At 43.5% G+C, this 18258-nt stretch overlaps 1 protein-coding gene across 1 annotated transcript in view; it reads right to left on the reverse strand.

Annotated features, from left to right (window-relative positions):
- Positions 1-18258, reverse strand: part of prr12b (proline rich 12b) — a gene marked incomplete at both ends in the record, with an annotated part of 58872 nt that overhangs the window by 12280 nt on the left and 28334 nt on the right. The window contains 8 exons of the mRNA XM_083977743.1: positions 6228-6690; positions 6994-7264; positions 7350-7483; positions 10004-10120; positions 11471-12093; positions 13590-13686; positions 13792-14487; positions 16554-16628. Coding sequence (XP_083833869.1) covers positions 6228-6690; positions 6994-7264; positions 7350-7483; positions 10004-10120; positions 11471-12093; positions 13590-13686; positions 13792-14487; positions 16554-16628 — 2476 coding nt within the window. The remainder of the gene's footprint in view (positions 1-6227; positions 6691-6993; positions 7265-7349; positions 7484-10003; positions 10121-11470; positions 12094-13589; positions 13687-13791; positions 14488-16553; positions 16629-18258) is intronic.

The raw sequence follows: 18258 nt of genomic DNA on the forward strand, positions 1-18258 counted from the left end.
TTTTTTCTCCCACCCTAGTTCCAACATCAACTTTTTGGGAAAGTAATGGTAATAGGAATCTTTACGATGAATTAAAGGGATAGTTCACCCAAAATTCAAATTTCACTCATTATCTACTCACCCTCATGTCAACTAAGAGCTGTGAGAATTTTCAGAGTCCTCCGTTCCTTCTCTGAGTTACGGGGGGGTCTGCGCAGCAGTATTTGTCCATATAATGGTTGTGAATGGACACCACGTTTCTTCGTCCAAAAAGACACACCAAAAAACATCCAAATACCTCCATACTGCTCGTCTGTAATGTCCCTCTTGTATTGAAGCCCCGACATGAGAAATTGTTCCGCCGGTCAGTGCGAATCACGTGAGATTTGCACTGACACAGGCAGAGCAGTGAACTGAGACACTGGGAGCTTCCGCTACAAACAAGCTTAAAATATAGACTTATTTAATTTTTTTCGGAACAATTTCTCATGTCGGGGCTTCAATACAAGAGGGACATTACAGACGAGCAGTATGGAGGTATTTGGATGTTTTTTGGTGTGTCATTTTGGACGAAGAAACGTGGTGTCCATTCACAACCATTATATGGACAAATACTGCTGCGCAGACCCCCCCGTAACTCAGAGAAGGAACGGAGGACTCTGAAAATTCTCACAGCTATTAGTTGACATGAGGGTGAGTAGATAATGAGTGAAATTTGAATTTTGGGTGAACTATCCCTTTAACTGTGGCGTTTTAAAGGGATAGTTCACCCAAAATTCAAATTTCACTCATTATCTACTCACCCTCATGTCAACTAAGAGCTGTGAGAATTTTCAGAGTCCTCCGTTCCTTCTCTGAGTTACGGGGGGGTCTGCGCAGCAGTATTTGTCCATATAATGGTTGTGAATGGACACCAGAGCTCTTCGTCCAAAAAGACACACCAAAAAACATCCAAATACCTCCATACTGCTCGTCTGTAATGTCCCTCTTGTATTGAAGCCCCGACATGAGAAATTGTTCCGCCGGTCAGTGCAAATCACGTGAGATTTGCACTTACACAGGCAGAGCAGTGAACTGAGACACTGGGAGCTTCCGCTACAAACAAGCTTAAAATATAGACTTATTTAATTTTTTTCGGAACAATTTCTCATGTCGGGGCTTCAATACAAGAGGGACATTACAGACGAGCAGTATGGAGGTATTTGGATGTTTTTTGGTGTGTCTTTTTGGACGAAGAGCTCTGGTGTCCATTCACAACCATTATATGGACAAATACTGCTGCGCAGACCCCCCCGTAACTCAGAGAAGGAACGGAGGACTCTGAAAATTCTCACAGCTCTTAGTTGACATGAGGGTGAGTAGATAATGAGTGAAATTTGAATTTTGGGTGAACTATCCCTTTAAGGGATAGTTCACTCAAAATTTAAATTTCACTCATTATCACCAGTTCGTCCAAATTTGACGAACCGGGAAGAGGAGCTTCAAGAAGCTTCCTCTACAAAACAAGCTTGAAATATAGACTTATTTAATTTTTTTCGGAACAATTCCGCATTTCGGGGCTTCAATACAAGACGGACATTACATACTAGCAGCATGGAGGTATTTGGATATTTTTTGGTGTGTCTTTTTGTTACGAAGACAGTTGGTATCCATTCTCAACCGTTATATGGACATTAGGCTAGTGACAAACTGTCAAAAAGGGCTTTAGTTTTTGAGATACCCCTACCGGAGGTAGAACAAAATCTAACAATGTTTTTCCTCATCTCCAAGGTCTCCCATATATGAAATGGATTCTTAGGTTTAAATATTTTACTGCAAACATTGTTAAATTGATACATATTGTCATACACCCCAAACTTAAAAAAGAACAAAAATACAGGCTGCCCGTATGGGAGTTAAGACACATAAACTCATGTAGATTAATAACACAAGCTCTGACAGCTTTGAAACTTGACATAATTGTGGCCAGGGAGTTCCTTTACCTATTAGAAAAAAAGGATGTGAATATCTTGATGTGTGTAACATATAGAGACCTATAAACACTTGCCTTAAATAAGCGGACATACAAAAAAATAATATCTATGCAGAATATTCTCATTTACTTTGTAGTTGCTCAGCCAGGGATTGTCATAGAAACACATATGATGGCTTGTTTGAAAGATGGAGTTGTGCAGAATCCAGTGATACCAAATATGTGACTATAGCATGCATAGTCAGCATAATACATCACCAAATGTATGAGGTGTCCCAAATGAAAGAAAGTGAAACATTAACATAATCAAGTCTCCACAGCCCATTATCAATGGTGTCAAGAATATTGACCAGTTCAGTCTTACTACAACCTAAGTAAGTAACTTTGGGTAAGTGCTACTCTTTTTTATAATACATTAAATAATAATGGATTACATTTATATAGCGCTTTTCTACCGTTACCCGATACCCAAAGCGCGTACAGTAACCATTATTCATTCATACACATTCACACCGGTGGTGGTAAACTACGTGTGTAGCCACAGCTGCCCTGGGGCAGACTGACGGAAGCGTGGCTGCCATTTCGCGCCAAACGGCCCCTCCGACCACCACGATCATTCATACGCATGCACACGAGGCAAGTTGGGTTAGGTGTCTTGCCCTACACTACGACAGAGACTGGGAGAGAGCGGGATTCGAACCGCCAACCCTCTGATTATTGGACGACCCGCTCTACCGCCTGAGCCACTGCCGCCCCCTAAATAATATCATATTTCATGATGACACTTTATATAGTTCATATGGAAACAAATATCCAGTAGAATCAGTTTAAATTGAAATAGAACACCTTAAATATATACTGTATACACCCACTTGAATTTATCTTTGGTCAAGACATTACTGCATAATGGAAAATAATAGTGTTAGTGTTGTGTATTTCCCTAATAACGCACAGGACGCAGTGACTCTTACTGCACATGGCACCTTTACTCAGCTCGTGCAAAACCAGAACTTCACACACATATCCCAGCATTCCTTGGTACACTGATAACAACGGCACAACGGTCACACAGAATACAAAACTCAAAATCTGATACATCATCCCCTCACCCCCTTTTAAATGAAAGTACACTTTTGTTACACCATGACTTAAAATATCAGTGCCTTGTATTACCATACAAACTCATACAAATGTCTCTAAGTTAATTTAACAAACTCCCTTGTCTTGCTTTTTTTTTTTTTTTTTTTTTAATTCTGTACCTTTTTAAGCTAGGCATAATAACAAAGCTATACTGAACTGAAAACAATAGTTACATTATTATCATATTGACCAACTTAGTCCAAGTGTCAACCTGCTTGTAAAGAACAATCTGCACATCGCGCTCAGGCAGCTTCCTTTCTCTGACTGAGCGGCGCAGCATTGGAGATGCTGCTGGCACCTCTACACTGTCCATATGCAGAAGATCAGCACCGGCTGACACGTTGTCTTGGAGCACACTTGGCTGTGTGGACGTGTCAGTATTAGAGGTTGTACAGTCAGTAGCCAAAATGAGTCCATCAGTTGTGACATGGGATCTCAACTGATCCCCATGTCTCCTGTATGTTATGTCTGTGTCTGTCTCTTGCACTTTGTAGGACACTGGTCCTGTTTGGTGCTCTATCACTCCAGGAATCCACCCCCCCCCCCCCCCCCCCCCTGCCGTATTTTGCAAAGAGAAAGATCTGCTCACTGCCCGCTGGTCATGATATAACTTCTGCATGTACTGCTTTCTGCGAACTGTGACTGCAGTGTCAGAATGCATCAGGTCCAGGTGAGTTTGCATATGTCTGTTTAGGACCAAGTCCGCAGGCGACTGACCAGTGGTGCAGTTTGGGGTACAGCAATACTGCATCAGAAACACAGAGATCTTGTCTTCAACGTCGAGTGTAGTCTGAGAAAGCTTATTAATTCCACTCTTAAATGTCTGCACATATCGCTCTGCGAGACCATTAGAAGCAGGAGTAGAGTGCAGAATTCCATTCTGATGCATGAAGTTCTTGAACTGCGTTCCGTTGTCAGTTACAACATGCTCCGGATGACCATACAGTATGTTGCGAACAGTCTGAATTTTAACCCTAATTCAATTTGAATTTCCTTCCCCATAAATATTGATGGAACTTTTTGACTCCAAAAATCAATGCCAGTCCTTCTATTTCAATCTGAGAATTTTGTTCTCAGCAGGGGATAGCGTCCGTGACGCCTAAGCAATGGGACGGGTTTCTCCTGTTGGCCTCTCATGCTGAATGACAGCTCCTATACCATAAGCCGAGGAGTCAGAAGCCAGAGTGAGGGGTAGGTTAGAAGCATAGTGCAGGAAAATCTTGTCACTTGTTAGCAACTTCTTGCACTACTCAAAAGCCTTTTGCTCTGGTTTCTTCCACACCCATGCCTCGTCATACTTTAACAGCCTATGGAGTGGAGCTAGTACAGTGCTTTGGTTATTCATAAATCGTCATATTAATTCACTAACCCCAAAAATTCTCTCAGCTCTTTCCCACAGGATGGTGCTGGTGCGTCCTTGATTGCTTTTATCTTGTCTGAAGATGGATGAATGCCCTGGCTGTTCAAAACATGTCCCAAGTATTCAATCTGCATTTACCAAACTCACATTTGGTTTTCTTGACTCTCAAGCCTCTCTCTTGGAGTCTCTGTAGCACCTTTTGCAGCTTTTTCAGATGATCTTGTTCGGTTTTTCCTGTAACTAACAAATCATCCCAATAGACAACAACATCCAGATCTTTCATTAGATTTTCCATAATCCTTTGGAAAATGGAAGGTGCTGAACCAACACCAAAAGCCAGTCTATTGTACACAAATAACCCTTGATGTGTATTGATGGTCAGTAGTTTCTTTGTCTCATCTTCTAGAAGGACCTGCTGATATGGTGAGGCAAGATCGATCTTTGAAAACACAGTCCCGCCATCAGCTCCTCAATTCGAGGCAAGGGATAGGTCTCTGTGGTGGCAGCCTGATTTACTGTTAATTTATAATCGGCACACAGCCGAGTTATGTTGTCTCTTTTCACTACAGGCACCACTGGCGCAGCCCACTCACCGCACCAGTCTTCTCGAGTCGATCTAATTCAGCATCCACTCTTGACTTCATGGCAAATGGCAATGGGCGGCTCAACATCAGAATTATTTTCCATTATGCAGTAATGACTTGACTAAAAATAAATTCAAGTGGGCCTATTTTTTAGGTGTTCTATTTCAATTTAAACTGATTCTACTGGATATTTGTTTCCATATGAACTATATAAGGTGTCATCATGAAATATGATATTATTTAATGTATTATAAAAAAAGAGTAGCACTTACCCAAAGTTACTTGCTTAGGTTGCAGTAAGATTGAACTGGTCAATATTCTTGACACCATTGATAATGGGCTGTGGAGACTTGATTATGTTAATGTTTCACTTTCTTTCATTTGGGACACCTCATACATTTGGTGATGTATTATGCTGACTATGCATGCTATATTCACATATTCGGTATCACTGGATTCTGCACAAATCCATCTTTCAAACAAGCCATCATATGTGTTTCTATGACAATCCCTGGCTGAGCAACTACAAAGTAAATGAGAATATTCTGCATAGATATTCTTTTTTTGCATGTCCGCTTATTTAAGGCAAGTGTTTATAGGTCTCTATATGTTACACACATCAAGATATTCACATCCAGTTTTTTCTAATAGGTAAAGGAACTTCCTGGCCACAATTATGTCAAGTTTCAAAGCTGTCAGAGCTTGTGTTATTAATCTACATGAGTTTATGTGTCTTAACTCCCATACGACCAGGCTGTATTTTTGTTCTTTTTTAAGTTTGGGGTGTATGACAATATGTATCAATTTAACAATGTTTGCAGTAAAATATTTTAACCTAAGAATCCATTTCATATATGGGAGACCTTGGAGATGAGGAAAAACATTGTTAGATTTTGTTCTACCTCCGGTAGGGGTATCTCAATTTTTGGGGGGCATTGTCACTGGACTACATGCACTGCTACGCCGAGACCCCCTGTAACTCAGAGAAGCCACGGAGGACTCTGAAACTTCTCCCAGCCCTTAGTCCACAGAGGGGGAGTAGATAATGAGTGAAATTTAAATTTTGGGTGAACTATCCCTTTTAATACCACGATAAATTAAGAAAACAAGTAATCGTAAGATTCCTACTCGTAAGTGTGTACAGACACACACACACACACACACACACACACAAACACACACAGCCGCTGACCTTCGTCATCACTGGGAGAGGAGTCGGACTCGGAGGAAGAGGAGGGAACCTCCTTCAGCCACTTCTTCCTCTTCTTGGGAGGAGGCTCAGCTTTGTCCTTGGACGTCTTGGCTCTGGACGGCTGCTCCATCCTCTTCTCCTTCAGCCTCGCCAGCTCCATCGTGTCCCCGCGCCTCTCTCGCTCCTCTCTCTCCCTCTTCTCCCTCTCTCTCCCCTCGTTTTCTTTCTGCTCCCTCTCTTTCTCGCTCTCCCTCTGCTCTCTTTCCCTCTGCTTCTCTCTCCGCTCCCTCTCCCTCTTTTCCCTCTCCTTTTCTCTTCTCTCCCTCTCTTGTTTCTCCCTCTCACTTTGCTCCCTCTCCTTTCTTTCTTTCTCCCTCTGTTCTCTCTCCTGTTTCTCCCTTTGTTTCTGTTCCCTCTCTTTCCGTTCCCTCTCCTGTTTCTCTCTTTCTTTCCACTCTCTCTCCTGTCTCTCCCTCTCTTTCCTTTCTCTTTCCTGTTTCTCCTTTTCTTTCCTTTCAATTTCCTGTCTCTCTCTTTCTTTTCGCTCCCTCTCCTGTTTCTCTCTCTCTTTCCTTTCTCTTTCTTGTCTCTCGTTTTCCTGTCTCTCTTTTTCTTTCCTCTCAATTTCCTGTTTCTCTCTTTGCTCCCTATTTTTTCTCTCCCTCTCTTTGAGCTCCCTCTCTTTTTGCTCTCTTTCTCTCTTTTCCCTCTCTTTCTGCTCTCTTTCCCTCCTTTCCCTCTCTTTCAGCTCCTTCTCCCTCCTTTCACTCTCCCTCTCTTTCTCCCACTCCATTTCTTTCTCCTTGTCTCTTCGCTCACTCTCCTTTCTCTCTCTGTCCTCCTTTTCCCTCTCCATCCTCTCTCTTTCTTTGCGGTCCCTCTCTCTCTGCTCCCTCTCCTGTCTCTCTTTCTCTTTCTGCTCTCTCTCCTCCTTCTCCCTGTGCTCCCTCTCTCTCTGTCTGTCCTTGTCGTCTCTGTCCACCCGTGGGGGGGTTTGGTTGTGGATGGAGGGCAGCTGTTTGGGCAGCGACTGCCTCCTGTCAGACACACAGAGAAGCTGTTTAGTTACCTGATCTCCATCCGGCTCTGAGCGGCGAGCAGAGAACTGGACCTGGGTCTTACCTCAGAGTCAGTCCTGCTCGGTGCCACGGCTTTCGAGAACACACTCTGACATAATCCTTCTTGTTGACGTTCTCCAGGAACTTCACGTAGAGACGCTGGTAGCGCATTTTGGCATCGCCGAAGTAACCGAGATACTGAGGGGGGAGACATGAGGAGTAAGAACAACAATAGAACACTGGTTTGTGCACATCACTTACGTAATAATATATAATATGCATCTTCATTAAAGGAGAATTCCGGCCATTTTTGACCACTAAATCGTTGGTCACCCAGTGTTGGGGGGAGCAAAACGCGACTAAAATTGATGCAGGCAAACCGGAGTTAGACCATGGCTAGACGGCGCTAGCGATAGCAACAACGCTAACCTAAAATAAACGGTCGGAGATATTTTGGACATTACCACTGCACTGTTCGACCGTTTATTTTTGTAAGAAATCACCACAACAAGGAAAAAGTGTTTGTTTCTGTGGCGGGGAGAGCAGGCGCTCTGCGATCGGATAGTAATGTCTTTCCAGGATGTTTCAGAGTTAACGGCGTATTCACACTGGGCGCGAGGCAAATTATTTGCGTACAGACGTGAATGGACGCAAATTTGTGCCGGCGGCGCGAACGGCGCAACGCGAATGACGCGAACACGCGAAATTCGCCTGTTCACGCGAGTTCAAAATATTGAACTCAAGCAAAATATTCAGTAAAAACAAATATTCCAGCGGGCAAACAAATATTTTACTCGCGCCCGGTGTGAACACGCCGTTAGGCTATCTGAGGTGAGTGATTACATGCAAAAACACAAAGTTTATACTGTTTATACTGTACACTATATGAGTTCAGTGGTGTGTCGTAAGGATTCCAGTCATGTACCATAGATATCTGATTGTTTTTTGTAGGGGTGTAACAGTACACATAAGTCACGGTTCGGTACGTACCTCGGTTCAGGGGTCACGGTTCAGTACTGTTTCGGTACAACACAGACACTAATTGATGTGTAAAACTAAAATCTGTCTTGTGTTATAAAAGTAGAAAAAAAAATTGAATATAAAATAAAACAAGTGCATTAGGAGTGTTATAATGCCATTCATTAATTCTAGAGGAAAAAAAACTTGCACTTGACAACTGGCAACTATTATTTAAAAAAAAACAAGAAACTAACACCAATGTTGGTTTACACAGTTAATTTAGGCGATTAGCCAACTGCTTTGGTGATGTTTCTGGTCTCTGTGTTCATGTCAAGAGCAAGAGGCTTAAAAGCAGCGGGATAAGTTGTGGGATAAGTTGGGACGGTGGGGGAGGGGGGGGGGGGGGGGGGGGGGGGTGAACATGCGCTAATGTGTTTGATGCGTTTCTAGCATCCGTGAAATAGCGTCGACAGACTTTGTCCAGTCGACCAGTCGCGAGCTGCTTTACAGTCTATGGTCGCGAGCCGTTGCTGTCGCATAGTTGTGTTTCATTGAGAAGCCACACAGGGACATAAATGAAGCAGGAGCTCCTCTAACTTCACTCTCTCATCACTGCTCTTCTTCGTCTGTTATGACGGTTGCTGGCAGCTTTGAGGCTCAGTACCGCCACCTAGATTGGAGTGAGGACTCGACTTTAAATATTCACTCAGACGTATTCGTCGTGTGACTGTGTGCACCGAACCGTACCGTGACGGCATGGGATACATATACTGTTACACCCCTAGTTCTTTGAGTGTTTGTTGTGGTTGAAATAATTGCCCCCATGGGTTAGCGTTGTCGCTATCGCTAGCGCTGTCTAGCCATGGTGTAACTCCGGTTTGCCTGCATCAATTTTAGTCACGTTTTTTGCTCCCCACAACACTGGGTGACCATCAGGACAATGATGTAGGGGGTCAAAAATGACCGGAATTCTCCTTTAAGTCAGGTGTACCTCCTCCTCATCTTCATAGGGAAAGCTGGATTCTACCAGCGGTGTGCCATCAGAGCTAACAAGACAGGCAGCGTTTAACCAGTTAAAGCTACAAATAGACACCACTGGAATCAATTAGGATCTGTAGTTTCTGTGTGTAGTCGTGTCCCACTGACATAGGCTGAAACTTGCTGAGAGAACAGCAGCTTAATTTGTAGATTTACACATTGAGGATAATCCCGCAATTATTGATGACTAGCTAGACAGCTATGACTCATATGCAACATGGTCTTGATCTTCTCACCTACAGTACCACAACACCTGGGCTTTTGGAGATCATTCATCTTCCACTTAACCGTACACATAAACCTTTGCATGCTTCTGTAAATACTCTGATTTATCATTTCTGTATGTGATGTGCAATAAGTTAACAATCAAAGTAGTAGAGAGAGTGACCAAAGTTAGCTAGTTAATTAGCATTCCGTTCTACAGTGAATGTACTATGTCACATTTGTCTCTTTGTGCTGAAACTACAGCCCACAGATCAGTTCAGTTAGGTAAATAATTTAAATATATTTTATTTGATCCTTCGATATTTTTATTTTACACTACACATGTGATCTGTTTAATCCTAAAACTTTAGGACAGACAGACCTCGAAGTTTAAAAATTCAAAGGAGTTTTCAAAAGATATTTTCAGCTGCTACACTGAATCACTGAGCTCGGCTGTAAAAGTTACTGCACTGCACTGGATTCTATGGTAATGGATTATGATGCTTCTATACTCACATTACTGGTTGCACAGAACTGCCTTTGACCATCTTTGATCTCCGGGCTGAATTTCTGGAGCAAGGCTTTCTGCACCCTCCAGATGGGCGGGGGCTCCCGGCCTGTCTGCAAGGCCATCTGCAGACACAAACACGTTTTATACCGTTAATGCCGAGTCATTCATTCACCATACTCCACTACTACTGGTGGAAATTGTCCCACAACATAAATACTTGGGCATTGTGTTTGACCACAAGTTGACATTTGAACACCAGGTGGATGCTGTCTGTAAAAAAGGCCCACCAGCGGATGCACTTTCTTCGCAGACTTCGAAGTTTTAACATGGATAACACTTTTATGAGAATGTTTTACACTTGTTTTATCGAATCTGTTTTAACCTTCTCTTTTATCAGCTGGTTTGGCACATTGTCCTTACAGAACAAAAACAGAATTCAAAGCATTGTCAAGATCTGCACAACCTGGACAACATCTCTGACCTATAAGACGAGAGCCCTTGCAAAGGCCCAGAGAATTCTGGCTGACATGTCCCACCCACTGTTTAAAGAATTCCCACTTCTCCCTTCAGGTCGTAGATTTGCTCTCCCCAAGTGTAAGACCAATCGGCATAAAAATTCCTTTATCCCTGCAGCGATAGCCCTCATGAATTCTTCTTCTTAAACGTATGTGCATTTATTTATTTATCTACTGTGTGACATGTACTATTTTGTAATGTGTTGTTTATTTTTATCCTATTTCATGCATGTACGTTGAGTGTCGTGTATGTGTTGACCACTGCTGCACAGATAATTTACATTTACACATTTACATTTACATCAATAACATTTTGAAATTCAGGGACTTTACAATTACAATACAAACCATGTACAAAGCAAAAAATAAACTTCTTCCTCAAGATATCCAGAATCTGTTTAAAATGAAGGATTCCAGTTATAACCTGAGAAGACCACTATTATTTGAGAAACCAAAGACTCGAACTACTGTAAAAAAAAAAATCACTGTCTTTCTGTTAGAGGGGTTAACATCTGGAATAATTGTCCTGAAAATATTAAATTATGCTGTACTCTAGTCAGCTTTAAAAAACTTTATAAGAACAACATAATTTCTCGTTACAGTATGGAAAATTAAGTTCAATGATTTTGTACTATTTTGGGTTATGCGCTGTGTACAATTCTTTATTTTGTTGTGATCAGAAATGTAAGTGTACTGATTAATTTCAAATGTCTGTGATCTGATCCTATTGTATTAATGCGTATATATATATATATATTTATTTTATTTTTATTTTAATTTTTTAAGGTAAAAGGGGTAGGGGTATATAAGCTTTGGCTTCAACCTACACCCTTTCGGTTATATAAGCTTGATATACCGAAATAAATAAATTCATTCATTCATTCATTCATTCATTCATTCATAATTGCCCCTTGGGGATAATAAAGACTGTTTGAACTTTGGAACTTGTGGCTTCACCTTGAGCGTCCCGATGTCCTCGGTCCGAACCACGAACTCGTCCCGTTCGCGGAAGATCCCCTCGCCCCCGCTCTCGCTGTCCTCCTCCTCGCTCTCCCCGGCGATGGCGGCGTCGGCCTGCTTCTTGGCCAGGTGGAGGGAGGTGAGACGCTGCGGCGCCGGGGCCTCCTCCGGGGTCGGGGGCGACGGCGGCGGAGAGGACGACGAAGAGGGCGAGGAAGAGGACGGCGAGGAGGGAGAAGCCTGACCGGCCTCGGGCTCCTGGTCCTGGTCGGAGGACGACGGGGGAGGAGTGGTGGACGGAGGGGGGATGGACTGGGCCAGGGGGAGGTTGGAGAGGGGTGAGGACGGCATGGCCGGGGGGGAGGTGGAGGGGGGAGGGGAGGTGCCGGCAGCAGGAGGCGGTTGGTACGAGGTCTGCTGCTGCTGCTGCTGCTGCTCAGAAGCAGGGTAGGCTGGACTCACCCCCTCCTCATCCTCATCCTGCTGGACCGGCAGGGGGGAGGGGACAGAGAGGCACGGGGGAGGGAGGGGTGAGGGTGAGGAGTAGGTGGGAGGAGAGGGGGAGATGGACGGCGATGGAGATGGAAGTGCAGGAGCGAGCGCGGGTCCTGACGGAGAATCTGAAAAACAGAGAGGAGAGGGGGTTAGGTTTTAACTGCTACAGGTGTCTCAGCTCACCATGTCACTCCCAGGCCTCATGGTCCCACAATGCACTGGGAACAGATCCTCTTCAGCTGGTCTTGTGTGGATGAGTGAGAGCTCTAATGCATCTGCAGGAGGGTCGCCTGATAACAGAGGCCAAGGGGGTCGATCATACTACGTGCAGACGTAACTCACAGGCGGCCACATTGGGTCAGTCGACTTGCTCTGACTCTGGCTGCAGTGAAATTTTGCCCATATAGATATTACTTTAAAGGTACATTGTGTAGGAATTACTCCCATCTAGCGTTGCGATTGTATATGCACGTAACGGCATAAACAAGCCTCTATGTAAACAAGTGGTCCGTCAGCACGAGGCAAAACAATACACGTGACAATATGTTGTCATGGCGATGTCGTTTACCGGCTTTTTCTTGACTTCTGTGACTAAAATGACATCTGGTTTGTTACCGACGGCCGTCTGCCCGACTGCAGGTGAATGCAGCATCAGTGTAACGCTCCATTCCTCCTCACTGCGTTACCGCGGTGACTTTTCACAGACGCCACCTCGACCTGAGCCGACAGCTCCGGTGTCTCCGCTGAGTTTCCGTGGTTTCCTACCGTCACGCTGCCACTGAACGTAAAAACATGGAGACACCACATGGCAGCAGCACCGAGCTTACCCGCTCCATGTAGATATGAATGATATGAACGGCTCATTCAGAGCTGAAAGGAACACTTCAGTTTGTTGATGGGGGGGATTACTGATTAATGAAAAACAGACTTTTGAACAAAATAATCGATTTTCGTGAATAGATAAGAGGAGAAGTTACACAATGTCCCTTTAAAGGTAGAGTCTGGAGGTTTGTTACTTGCAGTTTGTAAGTAAAACATTCAAACTGGGCCCCTCCTCTCAAACAAAACCGTAGCGACGCCGTGTCATTGGGCAGTCAGATAACCGGTTGTGTTTTTGTCACAGAGCAACTTTACTCAGATGAACTTCCAGCTGTGAGTTCAGCGTCTGATACGATGGCGTCTCCAAACACCTTGCTGACTAAGAATGTGACAGAAGGGCAGAAGCATTTGTTTAGGTCTCAGATGCTGGGGGTCTAGCGTGGCGGACCAGAGGGGACACTGCCTTTCAATGGTTGATTTAGAAAATCCATTTTCAAATCGGATTTGAAAATGCAATTCAGAAATGGAAATCCAAATAGGAAATGGAATGGTCCTTTTCAAAGATTGATTGAAGTTGTATGTCCTAATTCAGTTTGCAAATTCATTTATTTTTTTCTGTTTTTAAAATGCATTTTTGAAATCGATTTTGAAATTTGGTTATTCATTTGGGAATTCAATGCTTTTTGAAATTCCTCTTTTTAATTGATGTGTCCCCTGTGGTCCTCCATAGTCTAGTGCAACATTTAGTGGCAGTGATCATTCACAGAGTCTCTAAAGAAAGAGAAGAAAGCTGATAGATTACCTTCAACCTTTGGAACCTCTAACATCTGTGTTTCAGACATCCTGTCATCATCCTCCTCTTCCTCCTCCTGCTGCTCCTGCTCCTCCAGGGCTCCTGGCTGCAGATTCTCTGAATCTCTCATCATGTGTTTATTGTCTGCAGCCTCCTCTCTCCCCTCTTCCTCTTCGTCCTCCTCCTCCTCTTCCTCCTCCTGCTCTTCCACCTCCTCCTCTTGCTCCTCCCGTCCTTGTTGGGGCTCCCTCTCCTCCGTTTTCTCCCTGGTGGACTGAGGGGAGACCAGGTTTTGCTCCTGATCCTCCTCCTCCTCCTGCGCGTGATGCTGAGCGTACGTGAGCGCCTCCTCTTTTCCGTTGTCCATGCTGGGGATGAGGGGAGGCATGGCGGGGAGAAGGGGGCTGAGCGCTGGCTCCTGTGGAGAAGGGGGAGACAGGTCGGGCGGGGCCTTGGCCATGGCAGAGGCCATGGCAGCAGCCAGAGAGTGGGGGGTGTCGTAGAGGGCCGAGATGGCAGAGGAGATGCTCTTCTGCAGGTCCTGGTTCTTACTCACCGAGTCCTCCTCGTCGGAGGAGAAGGACGGCAGCGTCTCCAGGTTCCTCTTCAGCTCCTCGTCCAGAGGTTTGCAGGGACTGGGGCAGTCGCTGAGGGCCAGGTCCTCGCCCTCGCCCTGCCCCCCCTCACTGAAGGATCCTGGAGCCTGCGAGGGGGGAGTCTGTGGTAGGGGAGGAGGCGGCGGGGACAGCGGCGTGATGCCTCCCTTCAGAGAGGAGCAGGGGTTCAGGGCTTCCTGCTCGGCTCCATCCGGTCCTGGGTCCAGGTCTGACTGCTTCTTACCGGTCTTCAGGAAGTCCAGGAAAGACGCCATGAAACCGGGTTTGAAGTCAAACGCTTTCTCATCAGCCTGCAAGAGAAAACAATCTCATCACTGATGATGTTACTCTCTGTCCACTGTACTGAACTGTTCACGTCAGTTAGCACAGCTCAGCATGTTAGCATTTACACATCCAGTTAATGCCCAATGTGTGTAGCGGAATATGTTGTTTTCCCACTGTCACATATGTATCATGTTTAGTTTTGCTTTGTTCTGCTTCTGATGCCTTGTATTCTGTCTTTTAAACTGTTTGTGAAACACTTTGTGACTCTGAGCTGCAGAAAATGCTATAATAAAGAATAATTATTTATTACCATTACTATCATAATATAAATATAGCCTGAATGATGAATGAATGAATGATTAATAAATGAATGATTGAATGAATGAATGAATGGGTGAGTGAATGAATGAGTGAATGAATGAGTGAGTGAATGAATGAATGAATGAGTGAGTGAATGAATGAATGAGTGAATGAATAAATGAATGAATGAGTGAATGAGTGATTATTACCATTACCATAATTTAAATATAGCCTGAATGATGAATGAATAAATGATTAATAAATGAATGAATGAGTGAATGAATGAGTGAGTGAATGAATGAGTGAATGAATGAATAAATGAATGAATGAATGAGTGAATGAATGAATGAATGAATGAATGAATGAGTGATTATTACCATTACTATCATAATTTAAATATAGCCTGAATGATGAATGAATAAATGATTAATAAATGAATGAATGAGTGAATGAGTGAGTGAATGAATGAATGAATGAATGAATGAATGAATGAATGAATGAATGAATGAATGAGTGAGTGAATGAATGAATAAATGAATGAATGAGTGAATGAATGAGTGAGTGAATGGATGAATGAATGAATGAATGAATTATTTAATTAATTAATGAGTGAATGAGTGAATGAATAAATGAATGAATGAGTAAATGAGTGAATGAATGAATGAATGAGTGAATGAATAAATGAATGAATGAATAAGTGAATGAGTGAATGAATGAATGAATCCAATAGTTTCTTTTCTTCTAACTCGAAGATGCTGAGCACTAAGCAGCAGATCCACAAGAATGACTCATCTACAGAACTCATGTCTCAAATTGTTCTTATGAAATTCTTATGATTGGAAACAGTTCAGTCAGGACTGAGGTGTGAGTCCAGGTTCATTCAGTAAATAACATGGTTACTGACTCCTGACGATATAAATCATAATATTACTACACTAGAATAATACAATGACTAGGACGTGACCGTGTTCAACAATGACTTACATAAGCAATTAATGATGATCATGATTAATGATTAATTTATCAATTAACTGACTAATTATCAGAACAGCTGTCCTGCACCTCAAGGTCTTGAGTTCACTTACACAAAGGGAAATAGAGACACACGTCCTTTCAGTGTAGAAACATCGGATGAATATTGATGATATAGGCCTACAAATATATGTAAATATAATGTATATCCATGTGATAATGTATGTTAATCAATGTGAATGAAAAGAAACAGATTATGGCAATGGCAGAAAGACATTCTGTTGGGTGTGCACCAGATTAGTAGCCTAAATATATAAAATGTATATAAAAATTCAGTTTTATTGTGAAAGGTTCACAACATTTTAAATCTTTACTTTGCAGAAAAAGGAGAAAATGGTTGTTGTTTTTTCCCACTTGTCTGCTCTCAAATAACAAATCCAGGTTGCAGGTAATACAGCTGAACCGGCAGCAGGTGGCAGCAAGGCCCCTGCACTTGAAGAACATAGTAACCGTGGCAACAGCTGCCCTGGTAACAGCCATCGCTCTCCTCTCTCTTTTGTCAGTCAGAAAGAGCTGGCTGTCAGTCAACTATAACCTCCTTTTCTCCACAGAAACAGGACTGAGCGTTCAAACACAGAGCGAAAACCACCAGCAGGCCAGAACCGAGGTCCGAGCACAGGACCAGGACCAGGACCTGGACTCGTCCGTGTGTCCATGCACGCTGGCCTCTGAGGTGTGGAGGAGGCACGGTGCCGTCTAGGTATGAAGGGGATGAATTATAAATGAAGGACTGTGTTCTCCAGGGCGGTGAGGAACTTACTGAGCTGGAGAGTTTGTGAAGAGTGGCCCAGGCCTCGGGGTTCAGAGGGTCGTCCACGTCTTTCTTCCACGTCATCTATTGGACACGACAGAGGTCACTCACACAACAGAAACACTGTGATTCTCTCACACATGATCTCATGGTGACGTCTGCACAACGCATGAATCATTCTAGGCTTGTCTGATAAAAGGAAGACGCCGTGTTGATGTAACTGTAAATATCTTTGACTGAGACTGAGCCGAGACCAGTCAGACCGTCGTCTCTCCATCTCCTCCCACATGCTAACATAAACCCAGTCCACAGACACTGATGAAACCCCCAGTAGGGATAGACCGATTGTCTGCATGGCAGATAACATCGGTTGATAATCGGTATCGCCCGTTTTTTCACAGATAACCAAAAAATAAATGTATTTTTAAAACGCACTCCTTTGGCTCTGATGTAGCCGTCCCTCTGTCTGAGGTCACCACTCTTTGTTGTGTAAAAATGTCCCGCCCACTGAACCGAGATCTGTGTAGGAGTTTGTGTTGTTCTACAAAAATGTAAGGTCTTTTTTTATCACAGATTTTCACAGTGTAAAAAAAAAGATTTATTCTGACTAATTCCAGGGCTGTTATTCTAAATTCTGACACCAACATTTTCATTTTTACAGCAAATGAATATCAGTTCTAAATATCGGTTATCTGGTTCATTGATTACTACTAATCGGTATCGGTATCAGCCCTGAAAAATCCATATCGCTCGATCCCTACTTCCTTTAGTCTTGTGTCTGACTGGTCCAGTACAGTCAGCCTCAGTTTAAAGCTCCCTGTTTGCCCATGTTAAAGGGATAGTTCAACATTTTGACAAATTGACCCATTGCCGTATTCCCTATAGTCTTAGGAGTAGGTTTGTTACCTTTAATTGTCGGTGCAAGCTATTTTTAGAACGGCGGAAAAGAGCCGTGAGCTGCTCAGAGCTACGCTATACGGACGCTAATGGGATTTCTTGGTTTCCCTCATCAAACTCATCAAATACACAATCCAACAACTCCAAAACACTTTGGTGGACAAGTTGTGACCTGCACATTCACCACGCTATGAGATAATAACGGATAGTTATGAGACAGAGTTGTTTTCGAGGCAAATCCAGAGACTGCTTACTGAAAAACTGCTCCCGACAGAAACGCGCATCAGCGGTTTTGCATGAATTTACCTCCTACTCCTATATAAAACTATAGGGATTATGGCAGTGGGCCAATTTGCCAAAATGTTGAACTATCCCTTTAAGGCTGCTCTCCCTGTTGCATTGTTCTAACTCTGCAGGTCCGGGCTCTGTTGAAGATGAGAACACGGTCCAGGATCATTAAGGTTGTGTCAGCACTTTAACCCCACACACACACACACACACACACAAACGTTTGTTAAAGAGGAACTATGCAGCTCTGTCGCTTTTCCACTGTTTTCTAACCCTCCTCCCAGCCATGTGCATTTGTTTACAACAATGCCAGCGAGAAATCAATCAAATAGAGCGCTACATAACGTTATATATCATATATGATGTTACGACGTGTATATTTGTGTAGTCTTATCTGTCATAAACAAGAGATTTACAATTACGGGGCGCATTTGTGTCGCAGTGCTGCAGAGACGAGAGCTGGGACAGCGGAGCGTAGGCTCTGATCTTGCAAAGATGTTTTTCAGCCAAGAGACGCTAAGTGGAAGGC

Source organism: Trachurus trachurus (genome assembly GCF_905171665.1).
Source record: "Trachurus trachurus genome assembly, chromosome: 8".
NCBI classification, from domain to species: domain Eukaryota; kingdom Metazoa; phylum Chordata; class Actinopteri; order Carangiformes; family Carangidae; genus Trachurus; species Trachurus trachurus.